Here is an 18,502-nt window from a genome sequence, read left to right as displayed (position 1 = left end):
AGCTCAAGAGATTATACATTTATAATGTAAACAAGTTCAAAAGTAGAATTTTGTAGATAAATAAAACCAATAACTCTGTAATTTAAGAAAGGTTTGTTTATTAAATAGGCCGATTATTACAATAAATGCACAGATACGCAGGAGACGACATGAACGCATCGCTTTCAGTGTCTGTGAGTCAAATGTTTGTTTCGGTCTGGACACACACTTAAAAGCTCAGTACGGTGCTGTAAACAATGAGAGGATGAGACAAGACAGGATCTTCCTTCATCAAAAACAGCACAACAGCCTCCCTGACTCTATTGTATATTCAAGGAGTAATCCGAAATGTTTAATCCAAAACTTTTTTTAAAAACGTTTTACACTGGCTGTGGTTTAGGCTCATTTGATTCGGATGCAATGGAACATTCCTTTTTTATAACGTCTGCTAGTTTCGGCTCCACCTCCATCAGTGTGTTAATGAAGCACAGCACCTGTGGAGAGAGAAAGACAGTATAGGTGTTAAATGATTCAGGGGGGGAGGGAGAGATATAGGGAGGGGGAGAGAGAGGGAGAAAGGGAGAGGGAGAAAGGGAGAATGAAAGGAAGAAGAAACTGAATGAAGGAAAATGGAATGAAGGTAAGAAAAAAAGGAATTCAAAGAAGAAAGAAGGAAGGAAGGGGTGTTGGACTCACAGACGCGTTGTGCTGTGGCAACATTGTCTTCATAGCCGACACCCAGATCTTCTCTGTAAGATGATCCATTTTCAGTAACTCTGTCACAACGTCCTACGAGATCACACACTTGGTCGGTCAAACAAATTCACCGTTTATATGGTTTTTGGGGGGTTTTATGTAAGAATAAATTTGTACACTTGGTGATGAAGAAAAGTCCGATCTGAATGCATTTAAATAGCAAATGTTTTCAACAATTATTTGTAGGTGTGTAAGCTAACACTACACTCTGTACATCTCACCTTAGGCAGATGTGTGATCAGAGTCGACAGTAACTCTGCTGCTATCTCAGCCAACACCTGGAGCTGTACATCTCTGTCCTCGTCCGTCTTTCCATCTGTCTGTGGTTCTCCTGACTCCTGATGCACCTCCTGCTGATTTTCATTATCAAAGTACAGGATACGAAGAAGACTAGCCACCAACTCAGAACCTGTAAACACACACAAATGATGTATATACAGTATATGTGTGTGTGTGTGTGTGTGTGTGTGTGTATAGGGAGTCACTGTGTTTGTCCTCACTAATGTTTGTCTGAAGATTGCCATATAAGGCAGATAGTATTGCGAGGGCAGGGGCCAAGAGTGCCTTCTGCTCCTGTAGGATGAGAGGAGGGTCATCCGGCTGGCACAGATCCTCACACACAACTTCACACACCATCTTCCATAATGAGACACCACACCCTTCATCTGTAACTGCACACATACGAGAGACCGAGAGAGAGAGAGAGAGAGAGAGAGAGAGAGAGAGAGAGAGAGAGAGAGAGAGAGAGAGAGAGAGAGAGAGTGAGACAGAAAGAGAGTGAGACAGAAAGAGAGAGACAGAGAGACAGACAGAAAGAGAGACAGATAGAGAGAGAGTGAGACAGAAAGAGAGAGAGAGAGTGAGACAGAAAGAGAGAGACAGAGAGAGAAAGACAGAAAGAGAGACAGATATAGAGAGAGAGAGAGAGAGAGAGAGAGAGACAGAAAGAGAGAGACAGAGAGAGAGAGAGACAGAAAGAGAGACAGATAGAGAGAGAGAGTGAGACAGAAAGAGAGTTAGAGAGAGTGAGACAGAAAGAGAGAGACATAAAGAGAGACAGATAGAGAGAGAGAGCACAATAGAGAGTGAGAGTGAGTGAGACAGAGCGAGAGAGAGACAGATAGAGAGAGAAATTAATTCTATATTAAAGTTAATAATAAAACTGAATCAAAATTTGATGCAGACGTTCCATAATATCCCTCGTCTTTAGACTATTTTTTAGACATCATGCTAACTGTCAAACCTCATTTTGTCCAACAGAACCATTGTTGACAGAAAAACCAACAGAACCATTGTTGACCATCCAGACGATTTTTTTCAATAGTTACATTAGTAAGGACCACGCAATGATTGTTTATTTCTGTCGGGAGAAATTCTTTATAAATCATCCCTCTATATGTTTCCTCAGGATCCTGGAAATGTTGCCGAGAGTTATTCAAATCGCAAGATCTCTCAAAGTTTATTCAGATGTTTGAGCATATATAAAGTACTTGGCACACAACTGGTGCCAAGTTGTGGCAGTATGTGGAGAGTTCTGATTGGCCAGGGATAGTGTTGACTTATTGTCTAATCTTAGAATCAGCACAAACTTAGGGAAAGACAACATCTTATCAGGAGAGGTAGAAAAATTAGAACAGGATAATAATCTATCATGGATGTCTCGGTTTGTTCCGTCAAGCTACATTTTTGTTCTTCATTCAGCAGCCTGGGATTTTAACATTCACTGGCAACCGAACTATAATGATGGAACCAACAAATCTCACACAGGCTTGTGTAAATAAAGCAGTAAATGATGTGTTACGCGTGCTGACGCGTGCTGACACGTGCACTGGATCATCTGTAAATGACATATTTAACCTTTTAACCATGAAGTTATATCAAGTCTCACCGAGATTCTGCATCCCTTCATCTATAGTGGTTAAGAGCTGAAGAGCATGCAGATACGCTTCAAGAGCCTTTGGACTCTCCTTCCTGAAACACACACACAGAGACACAAACAGAGACACACACACAGACACAAACAGAGACACACACACACAGACACAAACAGACAAATTGTGTGACAAAATATATTCAACTCGCTCACACACACTCGCTCACACACACTCGCTCACACACACTCGCTCGCTCACACTCGCTCGCTCACACTCGCTCGCTCACACTCGCTCACACTCGCTCGCTCACACTCGCTCGCTCACACACACTCGCTCACACACACTCGCTCACACACACTCGCTCACACACACTCGCTCACACACACTCGCTCACACACACACTTAAATACCCACCTAAGCTGTACAGCAGCCTCCAGTAATGCAGAAGCAACATCCTGGTGTGTGTCCTTGTCCTGGTCCTGGTCAGTCTCACTTGTTGGCCGAGACAGCCAGCTCTTCATCAATTCCTCATCCTCATCAAACAGCTTATCAACAAGTTCCCCTACCTTTATCAACAAGTCCACTAATAAAAAGCAGAGACAGCGAGAGAGACATAGAGAGAGAGGGAATAAAAGGAGAGAGACACAAACGAACAATTAAAGAAGATAAAAATTAATTAAAATTTTAAACCAAGAGTTAGATCTCCTTTAGAAACTTCTAGATGATTACCATTAGTAGAACTGCGCATTATGAAGCACAGGCTTTTGCATGTGGCTGTCTGCTGCTGTATCCTCTGTAGCCACAAGGGGGAGACATCTGGTTGAGAGACACAGGTCAGGAGAAGCCTGAAAAATAATATGGACTAAAGACAATGAAAACGTGCAGGAAAAAAAAAAAGGGTATTAGTAGAATGTGCTATAGCTGGTGAATGGTGGTGGACCTACTAAATGTAACGCGTGGGTTTTTTTTTTTCCAGGAACTGATGGGATAATGTTAGAGTATGGCTACAATCCTAGTTTTGTCTTGGTTATTTAACTTTTTTCTTTGGAGCCTCACATTCTTTAGAGAGAAAAGACCCAAAACTTTTAAAAATCAAAATCCAAAAAAACTCAAATTAACGCACGATTCTGGGCTTCTTAAAAACATCTAAATTCAACCTTCAATATGGTTACATGAGCTGCATAAATCGCTTCTGTCTCAAATCTAGAATCAAAATTTATGATGTTCTGCATGAAGTTTTTTTTTTCTATTCCTAAGTAAAATTATAATTAGTCTGGAGTCAAAACACACACACGATTATAGACAATTTAGAGATGCCAATCAGCCTAAAATATACATCCCTGGACTGGAGGAGGGGAAAAAAGGGTATTCAGGAGAAACCCCTAAAAGCACAGGAGAACAATTTTCTTTACCAGCAACCAATCGAATGCATATTTGGTCCACAGCACATCACATCACAGTGTAACGATTAAAACAATGGATAATAAGATAACGATTTGTTATAGTAGCCCTAGTGTGAATGGTGCAGCGTTACAGCGTCACACGTAGTAACTCACCGACATGTCTCTAACAGTGTGGGAGGATCGCTGTCACCCAGCAGTAAGAGCAGAACAGCACTGGGAGAAGATAGAAAGAAATAAAAATGTTAAAATGAAGATTATTAATTATCTCATACATTAAAAAAAGATAAGGATGCTTACATACCCTAATCCATCATTCTGGCTAATAAACACACATGTCTCAGGGAAACAGGCCATATTTCCCAGAATTCCTATACAGATTTCCTGTAACAGAGCACATGGTTTATGACAAACCTTCCTTAAATTAAACAAGAACAACAAACAGTTGGTGTCGACTTGAATGCAGCTAATGAGCAAAAAAAATCTCTTGTCCTTCTTATTAATAGTTAAATATGCAGATTAAAATTTTGCTGAAATAGAAAGAAACTCTTATTATTATTTTTATTATTGCTGGCTCATATGGTGACCATCTGTGTACAGAATATTGTATGATATGTGACGTTTCTTTTAGTTCGACCTTCCCATGTTGAGGAAACAAAGGGGATTAGACGCAATCGTCACAGTTTAAACAGGATGTAATTATAAAAGGTGAGTGGAAATAAATAAATAATCAGACTGTGGTGATATAAATAGAGTATAAACTTTAGGTTACGGTAACAGGAGTGGTTTCGATTTCTTAATTTATTTGACTATGACTAACAACACTAACAACAAATATTTCCTTGTTGATCTTAGCTCTTCAACCAAACCTTCATGTCCTTGTTTTTACTAATTACAGAACAGCAGCCAGCCACAAAATAAAAATAATAATAATAATTCGTTTAATTATGCTACCATAATTAAGACCAATTGTCATTTTCATTCATTTTCCAAAAGTAAAACCAGGCTACAGACATCATTATCTCTATATTAAGAGGTTATATTCATTTTATGTATCTGACAATGTGTACGGCTTGACATGGTCTACTTACAGTAAGGCGTGGATTACGTGACTTGGCAATTACTCCCAGCAGGATATCTGGCGTTTTGAACTCCTGCAGAAAACCAGCCACATCCTGTCGGCAACAAAGACAGTAATCATCACTGACAACAAAATTAAAATAACTTAAACTAATATGTTTAATAGACGCCTGAGATAGGCACAGGCTCCCCGTGACCCGAGAAGTTCGGATAAGCGGTAGAAAATGAGTGAGTGAGAGAGAGTGAGATATGTTTAATATGGCTTGGTGACGTGAGCGCAAAATTACTTGTCATGTGTTATAATTGTGTTATTAAAATAACTACCAGTGAAATTAAGTGCTTTTTATTGTTATTATTTTAGATCTTTTAGATCAGAGGATTTAGACGTGCAAGCATGCATGCACGAACACACACGAACACACACACACACACACACACACACACACACACACACACACGAAATGTTTCTGCAGAACCATTGTACAGTTTGACTCATGAGAGATAAATAAGTTCTTTGATGAAAACAAGGCACAGTTTAGCCCAGTCTTTGGAACTGTACTGAATTATACAGATTATGAACTCAGTAAATATTTCTCTGTAAACTAACTGTACAGTAATCTAAAGGTCATCATCATCAGTTGTGATAACGAACACACCTTATCCATGGCCATGTCCCAGACTTTACACAGCTCTTCCTCAAGCTCATCAGATAGTTCTGTCAGACCCTGTCCTTGTTCTGAGTCCTGTTCAGTCACCATCTACAGAAATAAAACACATATCTGTAAACAATACTGCTCATAAGACTACAAATGTCTCTGTGAATCGCAGTGAATACCTGTATAAGGCGAGTTAAGGTGCTAAAAAGCCAGTGTTTGCTATACACGGTATCTCCGATCGCATCGTCCTCTTCACCAGTCTCATCATCTCTGTTGGGAGGCGGCGATGGGTTACGATCCATCTGTGGTGAGTCTTGGGGAGAAGATTGTCATGTTATCATTTGCCTCTTCAGTGCAGTTCTTATTACCATCTGAGAATATAATGAATACAGCACTTGATATAACTGATACTGTATAGCTATTGAGTGTGTCTTTTAATAGTGTTTTTGTGTGTGTGTGTCTGTTTGTCTGTCTGTCTGCCTTTATATATTGAGCATTTTATAGTTTTGCTGCCCAAGTTTCCTGTCATGGATCTTTAAAATTTCAGTCTATCTACCGTTCTGAAAAGTCAGGAATCAATAAGTATTTTCTTCTTATTATTATTATTTACAGCATATGTTCTACATCTTAACACTTACGCTTTATTCTTTCGTATCTGCTTTTTCTACCAGGTTTTGCTCAACTAATCAATATATTCAACTTAACACCTGTTCAAAACACTCTCAATAGATCTGGATATTTTCCCAGAATAAACTCGATCTAACAAAAGAAATGAAACATAATAATAATTAATAAAATACTAATCTTTGTCTGGTCTTTTATTAAAAAATAAAACCTCGTCTTAACTATTATAGCTTTGCTATAACACACCCACAACTAAGGTAGATCTATTAGCATTCATCTATTAGATCTGTAACAGACAGACAGACAGACAGACAGACAGACAGACAGACAGGTTGTGTGTGTGTGTGTCTGTCTGTCTGTTATAGATCTAATAGATGTATGCTAATAGATCTACCTTAGTGTAAATCTGTGTGTTAGAGCAAAGCTATAATAGTTAAGACAAGGGGATAAACAGACAGAAACACAGAAACAAACAGACAAACAGACACACAGGCCAACAGACAGACACATATACACACACATACACACAGACACACACAGACCAACAGACAGACACACATACACACACAAACACACAGACACACACAGACCAACAGACAGACACACATACACAAACATACATACACACACAGACAGACAAACACAGACCAACAGACAGACACACATACACACACAGACACACACAGACAAACAGACACACACAGACCAACAAACAGACACACACACAGACCAACAGACAGACACACATACACACACAAACACACACAGACCAACAAACAGACACACACAGACCAACAGACACACACACAGAAAGACAAACAAACAGACTCACACAGACAAGCAAACAGACACACAGAGACAAACAAACAGACACACACAGACAAGCAAACAGACTCACACAGACAAGCAAACAGACACACACAGACAAACAAACAGACAGACACAGACAAACAAACAGACACACACAGACACACACACAGAAAGACAAACAAACAGACACAGAGAAACAAACAGACACACACAGACAAACAAACAGACACACACAGACAAACAAACAGACACACACAGACAAACAAACAGACAGACACAGACAAACAGACAGACACACACAGACAAACAGACAGACACACAGAAAGACAAACAAACAGACACAGAGAAACAAACAGACACACACAGACAAACAAACAGACACACACAGAAAAACAAACAGACAGACACAGACAAACAGACAGACACACACAGACAAACAAACAGACACACAGAAAGACAAACAAACAGACACAGAGAAACAAACAGACACACACAGACAAACAAACAGACACACACAGAAAAACAAACAGACAGACACACACAGAAAAACAAACAGACAGACACAGACAAACAGACAGACACACACAGACAAACAGACAGACACACACAGACAAACAGACAGACAACACACAGACAAACAAACAGACACACACAGACCAACAAACAGACACACACACAGAAAGACAAACAAACAGACACACACAGACAAACAAACAGACACACACAGACAAACAAACACACACACACAGACCAACAAACAGACACACACACAGAAAGACAAACAAACAGACACACACAGAAAGACAAACAAACAGACACACACAGACCAACAAACACACACACACAGACCAACAAACACACACACACAGACCAACAAACACACACACACAGACCAACAAACACACACACACAGACCAACAAACACACACACACAGACCAACAAACACACACACACACAGACAAACAAACAGACACACACAGACAAACAAACAGACACACACAGACAAACAAACAGACACACAAACACACACACAGACAAACACACACACACAGACCAACAAACACACACACACACAGACCAACAAACACACACACACAGACAAACACACACACAGACAAACAAACAGACACACGTAGACAAACAAACAGACACACAAACAGACACACACAGACAAACAAACACACACACACAGACAAACAAACACACACACACACAGACAAACAAACACACACACACAGACCAACAAACACACACACACAGACCAACAAACACACACACACAGACCAACAAACACACACACAAACAGACACACACAGACAAACAAACAGACACACACAGACCCACAAACAGACACACACAGACCAACAAACACACACACACACACAGACAAACAAACACACACACACAGACAAACAAACAGACACACACAGACAAACAAACACACACACAGACAAACAAACAGACACACAGACAAACAAACAGACACACAGACAAACAAACAGACACACAGACAAACAAACAGACAGACAGACAAACAGACAAACAAACAGACATACACACAGACAAACAGACAGAAACACACAGACACACACACAGAAAGACAAACAAACAGACAGACAAACAGACAGACAAACAGACAGACAAACACACACAGACAAACAGACAGAAAGACAAACAAACAGACACACACTGACACACACAGAAAGACAAACAAACAGACACACACTGACACACACAGAAAGACAAACAAACAGACACACACTGACACACACAGAAAGACAAACAAACAGACACACACAGAAAGACAAACAAACAGACACAGACAGACAGACACACACAGACAAACACACAGACAGACAGAGAGAGAGAGACACAGACAGAGACACACACAGACACAGAGACACACACAGACAGAGACACACACAGACACAGAGACACACACAGACACAGACAGAGACACACACAGACACAGAGACACACAGACACAGAGACACACACAGACACAGACAGAGACACACAGACACACACACAGACACAGACAGAGACACACACACAGACACACACAGACAGAGACACACACAGACAGAGACACAGAGACACACACAGACACAGACAGAGACACACACAGACACAGAGACACACACACAGACACACACAGACACAGACAGAGACACACACAGACACAGAGACACACACACAGACACACACAGACAGAGACACACACAGACACAGAGACACACACACAGACACACACAGACACAGAGACACACACAGACACAGACACACACACAGACACACACAGACACAGACAGAGACACACACAGACACAGAGACACACACACAGACAGAGACACAGACACAGACAGAGGCACACACAGACACAGAGACACACACACAGACACACACAGACAGAGACACACAGACACAGACACAGAGACACACACACAGACACACACAGACAGAGACACACATAGACAAAGACACAGAGACACACACAGACACAGACAGAGACACACACAGACACAGACACAGAGACACACACAGACACAGAGACACACACACAGACACACACAGACAGAGACACACACAGACACACACACAGACACAGACAGAGACACACACAGACAGAGACACACACAGACACAGAGACACACACAGACACAGAGACACACACAGACACAGACAGAGACACACACAGACACAGAGACACACACAGACACAGACACACAGACACACACACAGACACAGACAGAGACACACACACAGACACACACAGACAGAGACACACACAGACAGAGACACAGAGACACACACAGACACAGACAGAGACACACACAGACACAGAGACACACACACAGACACACACAGACACAGACAGAGACACACACAGACACAGAGACACACACACAGACACACACAGACAGAGACACACACAGACACAGAGACACACACACAGACACACACAGACACAGAGACACACACAGACACAGACACACACACAGACAGAGACAGACACAGAGACACACACACAGACACAGAGACACACACACAGACACAGACAGAGACACACACAGACACAGAGACACACACACAGACACAGAGACACACACAGACAGACAGAGACACACACACAGAGACAGAGACACACACACACACACAGACAGACACACAAACACCCACACAATTAGATCTATTAGGTAGATCTTAACTAGATCATTAACAGTAGATTACACATCACTCCAGTATGGGATAAGGTCATATCTGTTAAACACTGTACACCTTTCCTCTGTCGTACTTCTAGCCTTCTTTGATGTCTGACTTTTCTTTAACGATCAATAACGCACAGAAATCCACTACAGAGAAGATCACTAGTTTATTCCATGTTCTTTAGACAGCACCTCACCCATAAACATCGGTATGAAGATGACAGGATTTCCAAAAGACAAAGAAAGATGATTTATTTCAGTTTTTAGAGCTCATGCACATTTCTACTTCGTGGCGGTTCAGTTTTGCACTAAACCTCTTTATCGCCACCTAGCGACGGGTATGTAGAAGCTTTCCATGGTCTTGTGTGACATGGGGATGACAAATAAGTCTAAACAAACTGAACAATTTGTATGTTTACCCAAACGTGTTCTGCTGCATTGAGATCTGGTGTCTGGGAAGGCTACTGAAGATCACTGCACATGTTTATGAAACCACTGAGATGACTGCTGCTTTGTGACGTGATGCATTATCGTGCTGGATGCAGGGATTAGAACATGATGCACATTATCAGCAACTATGCGCAAATAATCCGTGGCATTCAAACAGGCAAAAAAAAGTGTTCCAAGAAATCATTCCCTGCACCATTCCACCATCTCCATCATCCTCGAATGCAGGTTGGCAGAAAGTCGGTTGGCTCCATGGATGAAGTTCTTCCTACTGGCACCAAATTCTCACCTTAAAATCTGTGTGAGATCTTCAACAGAAATTGGGATTCATCAGATGAAGCTATGTTTTATATTTTTTAGCTATACAGTTATGGTTAGCTTTCTGTTCTGGTCAGACAGGAGTGAGATCCAAAATGGCCTTCTGCTTTTCTAGCTCATTCTCTTCATGTATGTTCAGCATGTTCTGTGTTCTCTGGTGCCTTTCTGCCCTCCGCAGTGATACACAGTGGTTGTTTGAGTTAGCGTAGACTTCCTGTCAGCCTGGACACAGCCATTGTTCTCTGTTTCTACCCACAGAACTGGTGCTCACTGGAGGTTTTTTGTTTTCACACCACTCTATGTAAACTGTAGTGACATGAAATAACATAATAATATTACTATATTATAATATGCAAGCAGAAGTGGTTGTATTAATAGTATTCAAACTTTTGCAGTGTCAGTAGACTTTTGGCTGACTTTTTATTGTATCACAGCATTAATATTATTTGTTTACCCGATCATTTGCTTTTGTGAGCATCCTCCCTTTGAAAATAGAAATCTAGTGAGTGACTATGGGCTGGGACCTTGTGTGGATGTTTTCCTTGTGTAAATATAAATCGAGGGCCAAGGCCAAGGAGGAACGAGTGAAGGCGAAACCTGTTCTCAGATAAATCCTACATGTAATGTTTGTCCTTGGAGGGGCAAATGAACAGCAGTGAAGCATAAAGCCTATGATAAACATCTTTAAAACTGCATGGGGGTAAACAGCCAAAAGTATGTGGAAAAAAGACCAATTACCTGGCGCTTGTTGTACATCATCACCATTCCAAATTTAGTCATAAAAAACTCTGCTGTTATGGGATGATGTTTCACTAGATTTTTGCCCCACATTCATTCAGCCTGAAGAGCAATAATTAGGTCAGATACTGATAGTTGTGTGAGGACGTTCTGGTGCACACCTGGGGTTTCAGTTCATTGGGGTTGAGGTCAGGGTTGTGTTCAGGGCATTCAAGTTCTTCACACTCTAAATTTTGGCGTCTTCATAGAAGCATTGCCATGCTTTAACATTTTTGGGTCTCTTACTTCCAATGAAGGGAAATTTTTGAAAATCTACATCATACAATTGTGTTTTTTAGTCTTTGTGGCAACATTTTGGGAAAGGAGCACATGGTCATGTGTCCATATACTTTTGACCATATTATGTATATGTATCGTGCCTTGGTTAAATTGTCCCTTTTACCTTGTGTTTATTTATTGTCATTCATAATTTGTATTAAACGACAGATTACCAGGCATTGTGAGACTAATTTAGCACTAAATGTACCCAAGAGTTCTTAAAACATAATCATAATAATAATAATAATAATAATAATAATAATAATAATAATAATAATAATAATAATAATAATAATAATAATGTTTTTTATGGTAACAATATAATAACTATAAGTCAATCATTACTGTTTATGAGAAGCATATTGAGAAGGAATGTTGTTTTACAATAACTGTATAGACGTTAATTTTGTCACATTTTGATATTAAGGGTGTTAAAGTGAAATAATACCATTTACACCATTTGGCAGATTCCCTTATCCAGAGCAACTTACATTTATCTCATTCATACAGCTGAGCAATTAAGGGTTAAGGGCCTTGCTCAGGGGCCCAGTTGTGAGAGCTTGGTGGCACAGGGATTCGAACTCACAACCTTCCAATCAGTAGTCCAACGCCTTAACCTCTGAGCTACCACTTCCCTATATCAAAATATCAAATATTGAACAATATATATCACAAATATATAACAATATATTACAAATATATAACAATATCAAATAATAATATATAATAATTATAAATAATATATAATAATATTGTGTAGTATTGATTATGTTCTGGCTTACAATATCTTAATTGTTGTCATATAAAATTTTGCAGTCTAAATAAGGTGCTTTAGAGCTTTAGATGAAGATGGAAAATGTTTAATTATTACTGTAGCTGGAGATGCAATTATATTCCACACTACACTTTAAGCAAAGCTCTCGTTTATTTCCACAGAGGACAGGAGTTTGTGACTATTGCTGAATGGTGTGTGGATGGATGAACATTCAGCAGCTTCATGTTTGTGTATTTATCCAAGTATCTGTAAAGCCCTTTGACTTGTGTGTCTGATAACTTTCTGTATAAGGTGGCGTCATGACAAGTTGTGTAAAGGCACTGAGACAAGGACAGGAACAGGATGTGTTCATTATTAGGTATGTTAATGACCAGCTTGTTAACTGGACTGACAGATGGGATCCACGGCATGACACACCTAAACAATCATGACCACGATTATCTCTGGTCTATCACGCACATGGATAAGGATTTTTCCAGAACCTAAGCCAAGAGAGTGGAGTAGCCAGAAATTAATTTGTTGGTTATTTTGTAAAACTCCTGAATCCACAGAATAGTAATCAGATTGAGATGATGAAGGGAAATAAAAAGTGTTTTTTTGGAGAAAAACACATTGAAACAAGTTTTTGTGTCTATAAATATTGATATGTGTGTGTGTGTGTGTGTGTGTGTGTGTGTGTGTGTGTGTGTGTGTGTGTGTGTATGTGTGTGTGTGTGTGTGTGTGCATTTTTGTTTGTCACATCCTTTGCAAACTTCCTTGATCAGATATGATCAGATTCGTTTGAATCATGACCCATTAAATAAAATCAAATGACTCCTTTTATTAAATCACTAAATTAATAAATAACAATAGACTCAAATGTATTCTCTTTAAGACTTGCTTTATGTTACGTATTGACTCCGGAGATGTGTTCTTAAGCTTGTACTCTCATCCTTGTACGATCAAAAACATTTTTTGCTCTCACACCTTCTCATGAGAACTAACATACTTTTGTGTTTGTTAATGGATCTCTATTTTTATTCAACCGGACAATGTCAACAATCTCTACATATGTAAATCAATAAAAAAGAGTTTACCCTGTCTTAATGGCAAAAACTTCATTTTACACAATTCCCTCTTTCTATATATTTTTTAGCCCGATTGATTGATGTCAAAAGTTTGTGTCTAACTCTTTTACACAATGTTGCTTCCAGGTAATGAAAACTTAAAGCAAACAGTTAAGTGTTGTGCAAACTTCTGGCCTGAATCATCACATAACTGCTTTAACATGTTATTACATAATAATTTCTGAGTATCAATGACAGTTATTGTGCTTTTTAAATAAAAAAAAAACAAAACAGGAAACCAAACCCAAAACCTGCTCCAGAATATGATCACCCCATGTATATGTAATTAGTGGCTATATTTAATTGCTTTTGAATTGAATATTTACTTTTTTTTTCCATTTACTGGACATTGTGCCAGTTTTCAAACCATTATACAATATTAAAGTCCCTGAAAACAAATAATATTTAACTGATCATCACTGGGGTGTTTGGGTATGGTACTATATAAAGATTATTGATTATATCCCAGATTAGGAGGCATAATATAATCAATACATAACATGTGATCAATACTGATCAATTTCTTATCATTGGAATAATCTTATCAGTAGCCTTTAGTTTTAATCTAGGATCTCTAAGCAACAGATTACACTTTATACATTTATGCAGGACGTTCATGCTCAAGATCTGGACACACACACACACACACACACAAACACACACACACACACACACACACACACACACACACACACACATACACACACATGTACACAATGGACCATTAAGATACCATTCTGGCCTTTCATTCGTCATGTCTCAATAAAAGTGGTGTAGACTTAGAGTTCCTCCCAGAAAGGGAGGGTGGCATTTAGGACTGAGTAGAAGCGATATAAGGGGTCTGAGAGCTGACACAAGTAGTAGAGTGTGTGCTTGACCCACCCTCACACCCATCCTCGCACCCACCATGGCATGGAGTATGTCTACACTCTGTGCTCTGGCCCTGGCTTTGACCTGTGGCTTACAGGTGAACACAGCATGGGGTAAGAGATGATCAATGCTCTGAACAATCTTTTTCATCTTATTGTATATATATATATATATATATATATATATATATATATATATATATATATATATATATATATATATATATATAGTGTCAATAAACTGTTAAATGCTATATACCATAAACTGTTTATGCTATTCGTAACAGCTCCAAATTGAAGTGCTTTGCCTGGAAGTATCTGAAAATGTAATATGAAGAGTGTATTTCAATTTTATATTATAATATTTAAATCGGATGCATGGAATTAGAGAATATTAGACACAAAGTTTCTTAACACACACTGTAAACATGTTACGCTAGGGTAAAAAACGTAAATGTAAATAAAAAAAGCAATAAACGGAAAATAAACAGAAAATAAAAATATATGTATAAAATATATATGAAAAGCAGGGTCATGGTATTGTGTAAAAATTTCTTGGTAAAGTTTTATCAAGGCAATGAACAGAAAGGAACTACATTTTTACTGTTTACTGTTGTAAAAGTTCATGTCTCACTGAAACGGTGACTAGAGAACATTTGTTCAAACTGTGGTGTCATAGGTCGAGTAAAACAAATGTAAAAAAAAAAAAACAACAACTCCAAAGGTAGCTCATTTTAATGCCTATCTCTGTGTAATGCCTTGTCGTCCTTCTCCTCACAGTGCACCAGAGCAACCACGTCGGCAGCATTTGTAGCATGTGGGGAAATTTCCACTTTAAGATGTTTGATGGAGATGTCTACCAGTTTCAAGGCACTTGTGAATATAATCTAGTCTCTGACTGCCACGGACCTGTGCAGGGTTTCTCTGTGCATGTGAAAAGATCAGGGACACCTGGGATCTCAAAAATCACCAGAGTGCTGGTCACTATTGGAGGCATAGCCTTTGAGCTCACCAAGAACATAGTTATGGTCAACAATGACATGTAAGATACTTAATTCCTACATGGAAATGTAATAACGATAATGATTCAGCATGTACTGACCTGCTGGTTTGATAAATTATGGTTGAGTAACCTTTGCTTTTTATCTCTTTCTTTTCTCTGTTTCTCACCTTAGTGTTAAACTGCCACACTACGTAGCTGGCGTGTTGCTTGAAGAAAACTCCATCTACATTAAACTTTATGCCAAACTGGGTCTCAGTGTCACATGGAATAAAGATGATGCTGTCATGGTAATATTACTATTAAAATTTATACACTTTGCCAGGAAAACTATTTTACTTTGAGATGAGAGAATATGAGTTAAACTACTGGCTACTACTGAGTTGGGCAGAAAAACAGCGGAAATTGATTAGTGCAAGTCATTAGAAAATTTTGCGCAACACATAAAAAAAGGTTATGGAGTGACTTAGCATGTTGGACTGACCTTGTAAATATAATTATCGCTTTTTTTAGAGAGCCAAAGTCAGTTCAACACAAAATCTCTAATTATAGACCAACACCTGAATTAATACTTACTCACATATCAATTAATGACGAGTTACAGAAGAATGAAGAGATAACCTTGTTATGATTTCATGCGTGATTAATGACCATCACTGCAATGTTTGTTAGTTAATGTATTATTTAATACGGTTTATCTACAGTATGCTCTATCTAAGACTTAAACCCCAGACAATAATCTGATAGAAGACTGGTTTTAAACCTTAATAAATAATAGGTACATGATTAAATGAAAATGTATTAGTTTAACTCTTCTTATGGGTAAATGAGAAGAGCCCCAGGTCACTGAGTCACCCCCAGAGCACTAGTACTACAGCGGGACTGGAAGAAAATTGGATAGAGAATGATGCAAATGCATGAAATGATTGGTGTTTATTATTAGTGCTTCAGTGGAAATGATGAATCCAGCGCAATCCAATAATGTTGTGCAGCAAATTATATTTATGTGACAATTTGAAATTCTGATTTTTTAATTCACATTCTTTTAGAGCAGGTTTGATTTAGTTTACTTCTGTCTTACAAATATGTATTCGGTCATAAATCAAGCATGAATTCATAAAGATGAGTCCATAGTTAAGATGAGGTCTTAATTAGTTTTTCATCAGTAAATACTTTACAGTCACTCAGAATTAGATCATACTGTATTGAGTGCAGGATTGATCATTTACTGTGCAAGGCATTTGGTAGACACCCTTATCCAGAGCACCATACATTTTCATCTCATTTTATACAACTCAGCATCTGAGGGTTATGGCTTTGTTCAGGGGCACTACACTGGGTTCAAACTTGTAGCCTTCCAATAGGTAGTCCAACACTTTAGCCATTAGGCTACCGCATGATACAGATGATTCATGCACTGTTATTCTAAAGTGTTACCAGGCTAAGACAGTTTTTGACCTTGTGACTTTTCCCCATGAAGAAAACAGCTTTTGCTGATAGATAGATAGATAGATAGATAGATAGATAGATAGATAGATAGATAGATAGATAGATAGATAGATAGATAGATAGATAGATAGACAGACAGACAGACAGACAAACAAACAAACAAACAAACAAATAAATAAAATTTAATAATAATAAATAAAAAGTCAAACCACTGCAGCTATAATTGAAAAAAAATTAGTGTTTAAAAAGGTAGAGTTTATGGCTAGACATAGAATTAATTAGCTGCATCATTTTGTTAATAGAATGTCCTCGTAAAGATATTAAGACATTAAGACAACATGTGTGAGTGTGTGAATGTGTGTATGTAAATGTATAAGTTGTAAAAGTGATTATCCTTTCCTTACCTTTCTAAACCAGCTGGAACTGGACAGTAAGTATGCTAACCGTACCTGTGGACTTTGTGGTGATTACAACGGGGCTCCTGTGGTTAATGAGTTCCTTAGTGATGGTGAGTTGAACCAAAGGCTTTTTTTATTCTGTTACGACAAATAGACACAAAATTTTTTAATTGTAAACCAAGGAGGAAAAAGTCTTATTTTATGTAAGTGTGTTTGCATAGAAGACTGAACAGATGCTTGTATTATATCGTCTCACACAGGTTATGTGATTGGCTTCACTGAGTTCGCCAACAGACACAGGATCCACAGCCCCATTGAGGACTGCGAGGACCCTTATGAAGAATTTGAAAATGAAGATAAATCGGTGGACAAGTGCCAGTTATTTGTAAGATGCATAAAATTCTTCCAGTAGCATTAAATGATTTGAAATTAAATTTATATTTAGCATTTATAAAGAACTTCCTGTGCTTAAGGGGTTTCTTCTGGGTATTCAAGCTTCTTCATCTAGTCCAAAGGCTTGCATTCTAGGCTGAGTGGCATCTCTAAATTGCCCATTGTGTGTGTGTGTGTGTGTGTGTGTGTGTGTGTGTGTTTGATTGAGGCCTGCAATGGGTTGGTAGCCCATCCAGGGTGTCCCCCTCAGTGCCCCACGATAAACTCCAGTCTACCTGTGACCCTGTGTGTGATACGCAACACA

The 18,502-nt window shown here is 38.8% G+C and overlaps 2 protein-coding genes across 6 annotated transcripts in view; one reads left to right on the top strand and one right to left on the bottom strand.

Moving 5' to 3' along the window:
• Positions 1-81: 81 nt before the first annotated feature.
• saal1 (serum amyloid A-like 1) lies at positions 82-10,731 on the bottom strand. 4 transcript variants are annotated; one of them, XM_047820165.1, is made up of 13 exons: positions 10,584-10,731; positions 5,925-6,058; positions 5,746-5,847; positions 5,101-5,184; positions 4,314-4,393; positions 4,166-4,225; positions 3,339-3,454; positions 3,024-3,192; positions 2,624-2,706; positions 1,236-1,424; positions 957-1,144; positions 676-768; positions 82-473 (listed from the first exon to the last, which is right to left on the bottom strand). In XM_047820165.1, the coding sequence occupies exons 1-13, from the start codon at positions 10,591-10,593 to the stop codon at positions 360-362; spliced, it is 1,422 nt and encodes a 473-aa protein (XP_047676121.1). In that variant the 5' UTR covers positions 10,594-10,731; the 3' UTR covers positions 82-359. The 4 variants fall into 4 exon arrangements, with proteins under 4 accessions (XP_047676121.1, XP_027019568.2, XP_047676123.1 ...); XM_027163767.2 differs by having other exon boundaries at positions 1,236-1,406; XM_047820167.1 differs by having other exon boundaries at positions 5,925-6,116; positions 10,584-10,704.
• A 4,186-nt stretch (positions 10,732-14,917) lies between these two features.
• Positions 14,918-18,502, top strand: part of LOC113653937 (mucin-2-like) — a 30,368-nt gene continuing 26,783 nt past the window's right edge. For both annotated transcript variants that reach the window (XM_047819525.1, XM_027163832.2), the window contains exons 1-5: positions 14,918-15,072; positions 15,739-16,000; positions 16,134-16,248; positions 17,825-17,915; positions 18,066-18,190. In XM_047819525.1, the coding sequence (XP_047675481.1) occupies positions 14,997-15,072; positions 15,739-16,000; positions 16,134-16,248; positions 17,825-17,915; positions 18,066-18,190 (669 nt within the window). In that variant the 5' untranslated portion in view covers positions 14,918-14,996. The remainder of the gene's footprint in view (positions 15,073-15,738; positions 16,001-16,133; positions 16,249-17,824; positions 17,916-18,065; positions 18,191-18,502) is intronic.

This window comes from Tachysurus fulvidraco, chromosome 10 (genome assembly GCF_022655615.1).
Source record: "Tachysurus fulvidraco isolate hzauxx_2018 chromosome 10, HZAU_PFXX_2.0, whole genome shotgun sequence".
NCBI lineage: Eukaryota > Metazoa > Chordata > Actinopteri > Siluriformes > Bagridae > Tachysurus > Tachysurus fulvidraco.
This window is presented reverse-complemented; position numbering and strand designations above follow the sequence as displayed.

Coding starts and splice junctions, on each gene's coding strand:
- saal1 (XM_047820165.1), bottom strand. Junction 5,185..5,745: donor GGGACATGGCCATGGATAAG/GTGTGTTCGTTA, acceptor TGTTGCCGACAG/GATGTGGCTGGTTTTCTGCA. Junction 474..675: donor TGCCACAGCACAACGCGTCT/GTGAGTCCAACA, acceptor CTCTCTCCACAG/GTGCTGTGCTTCATTAACAC.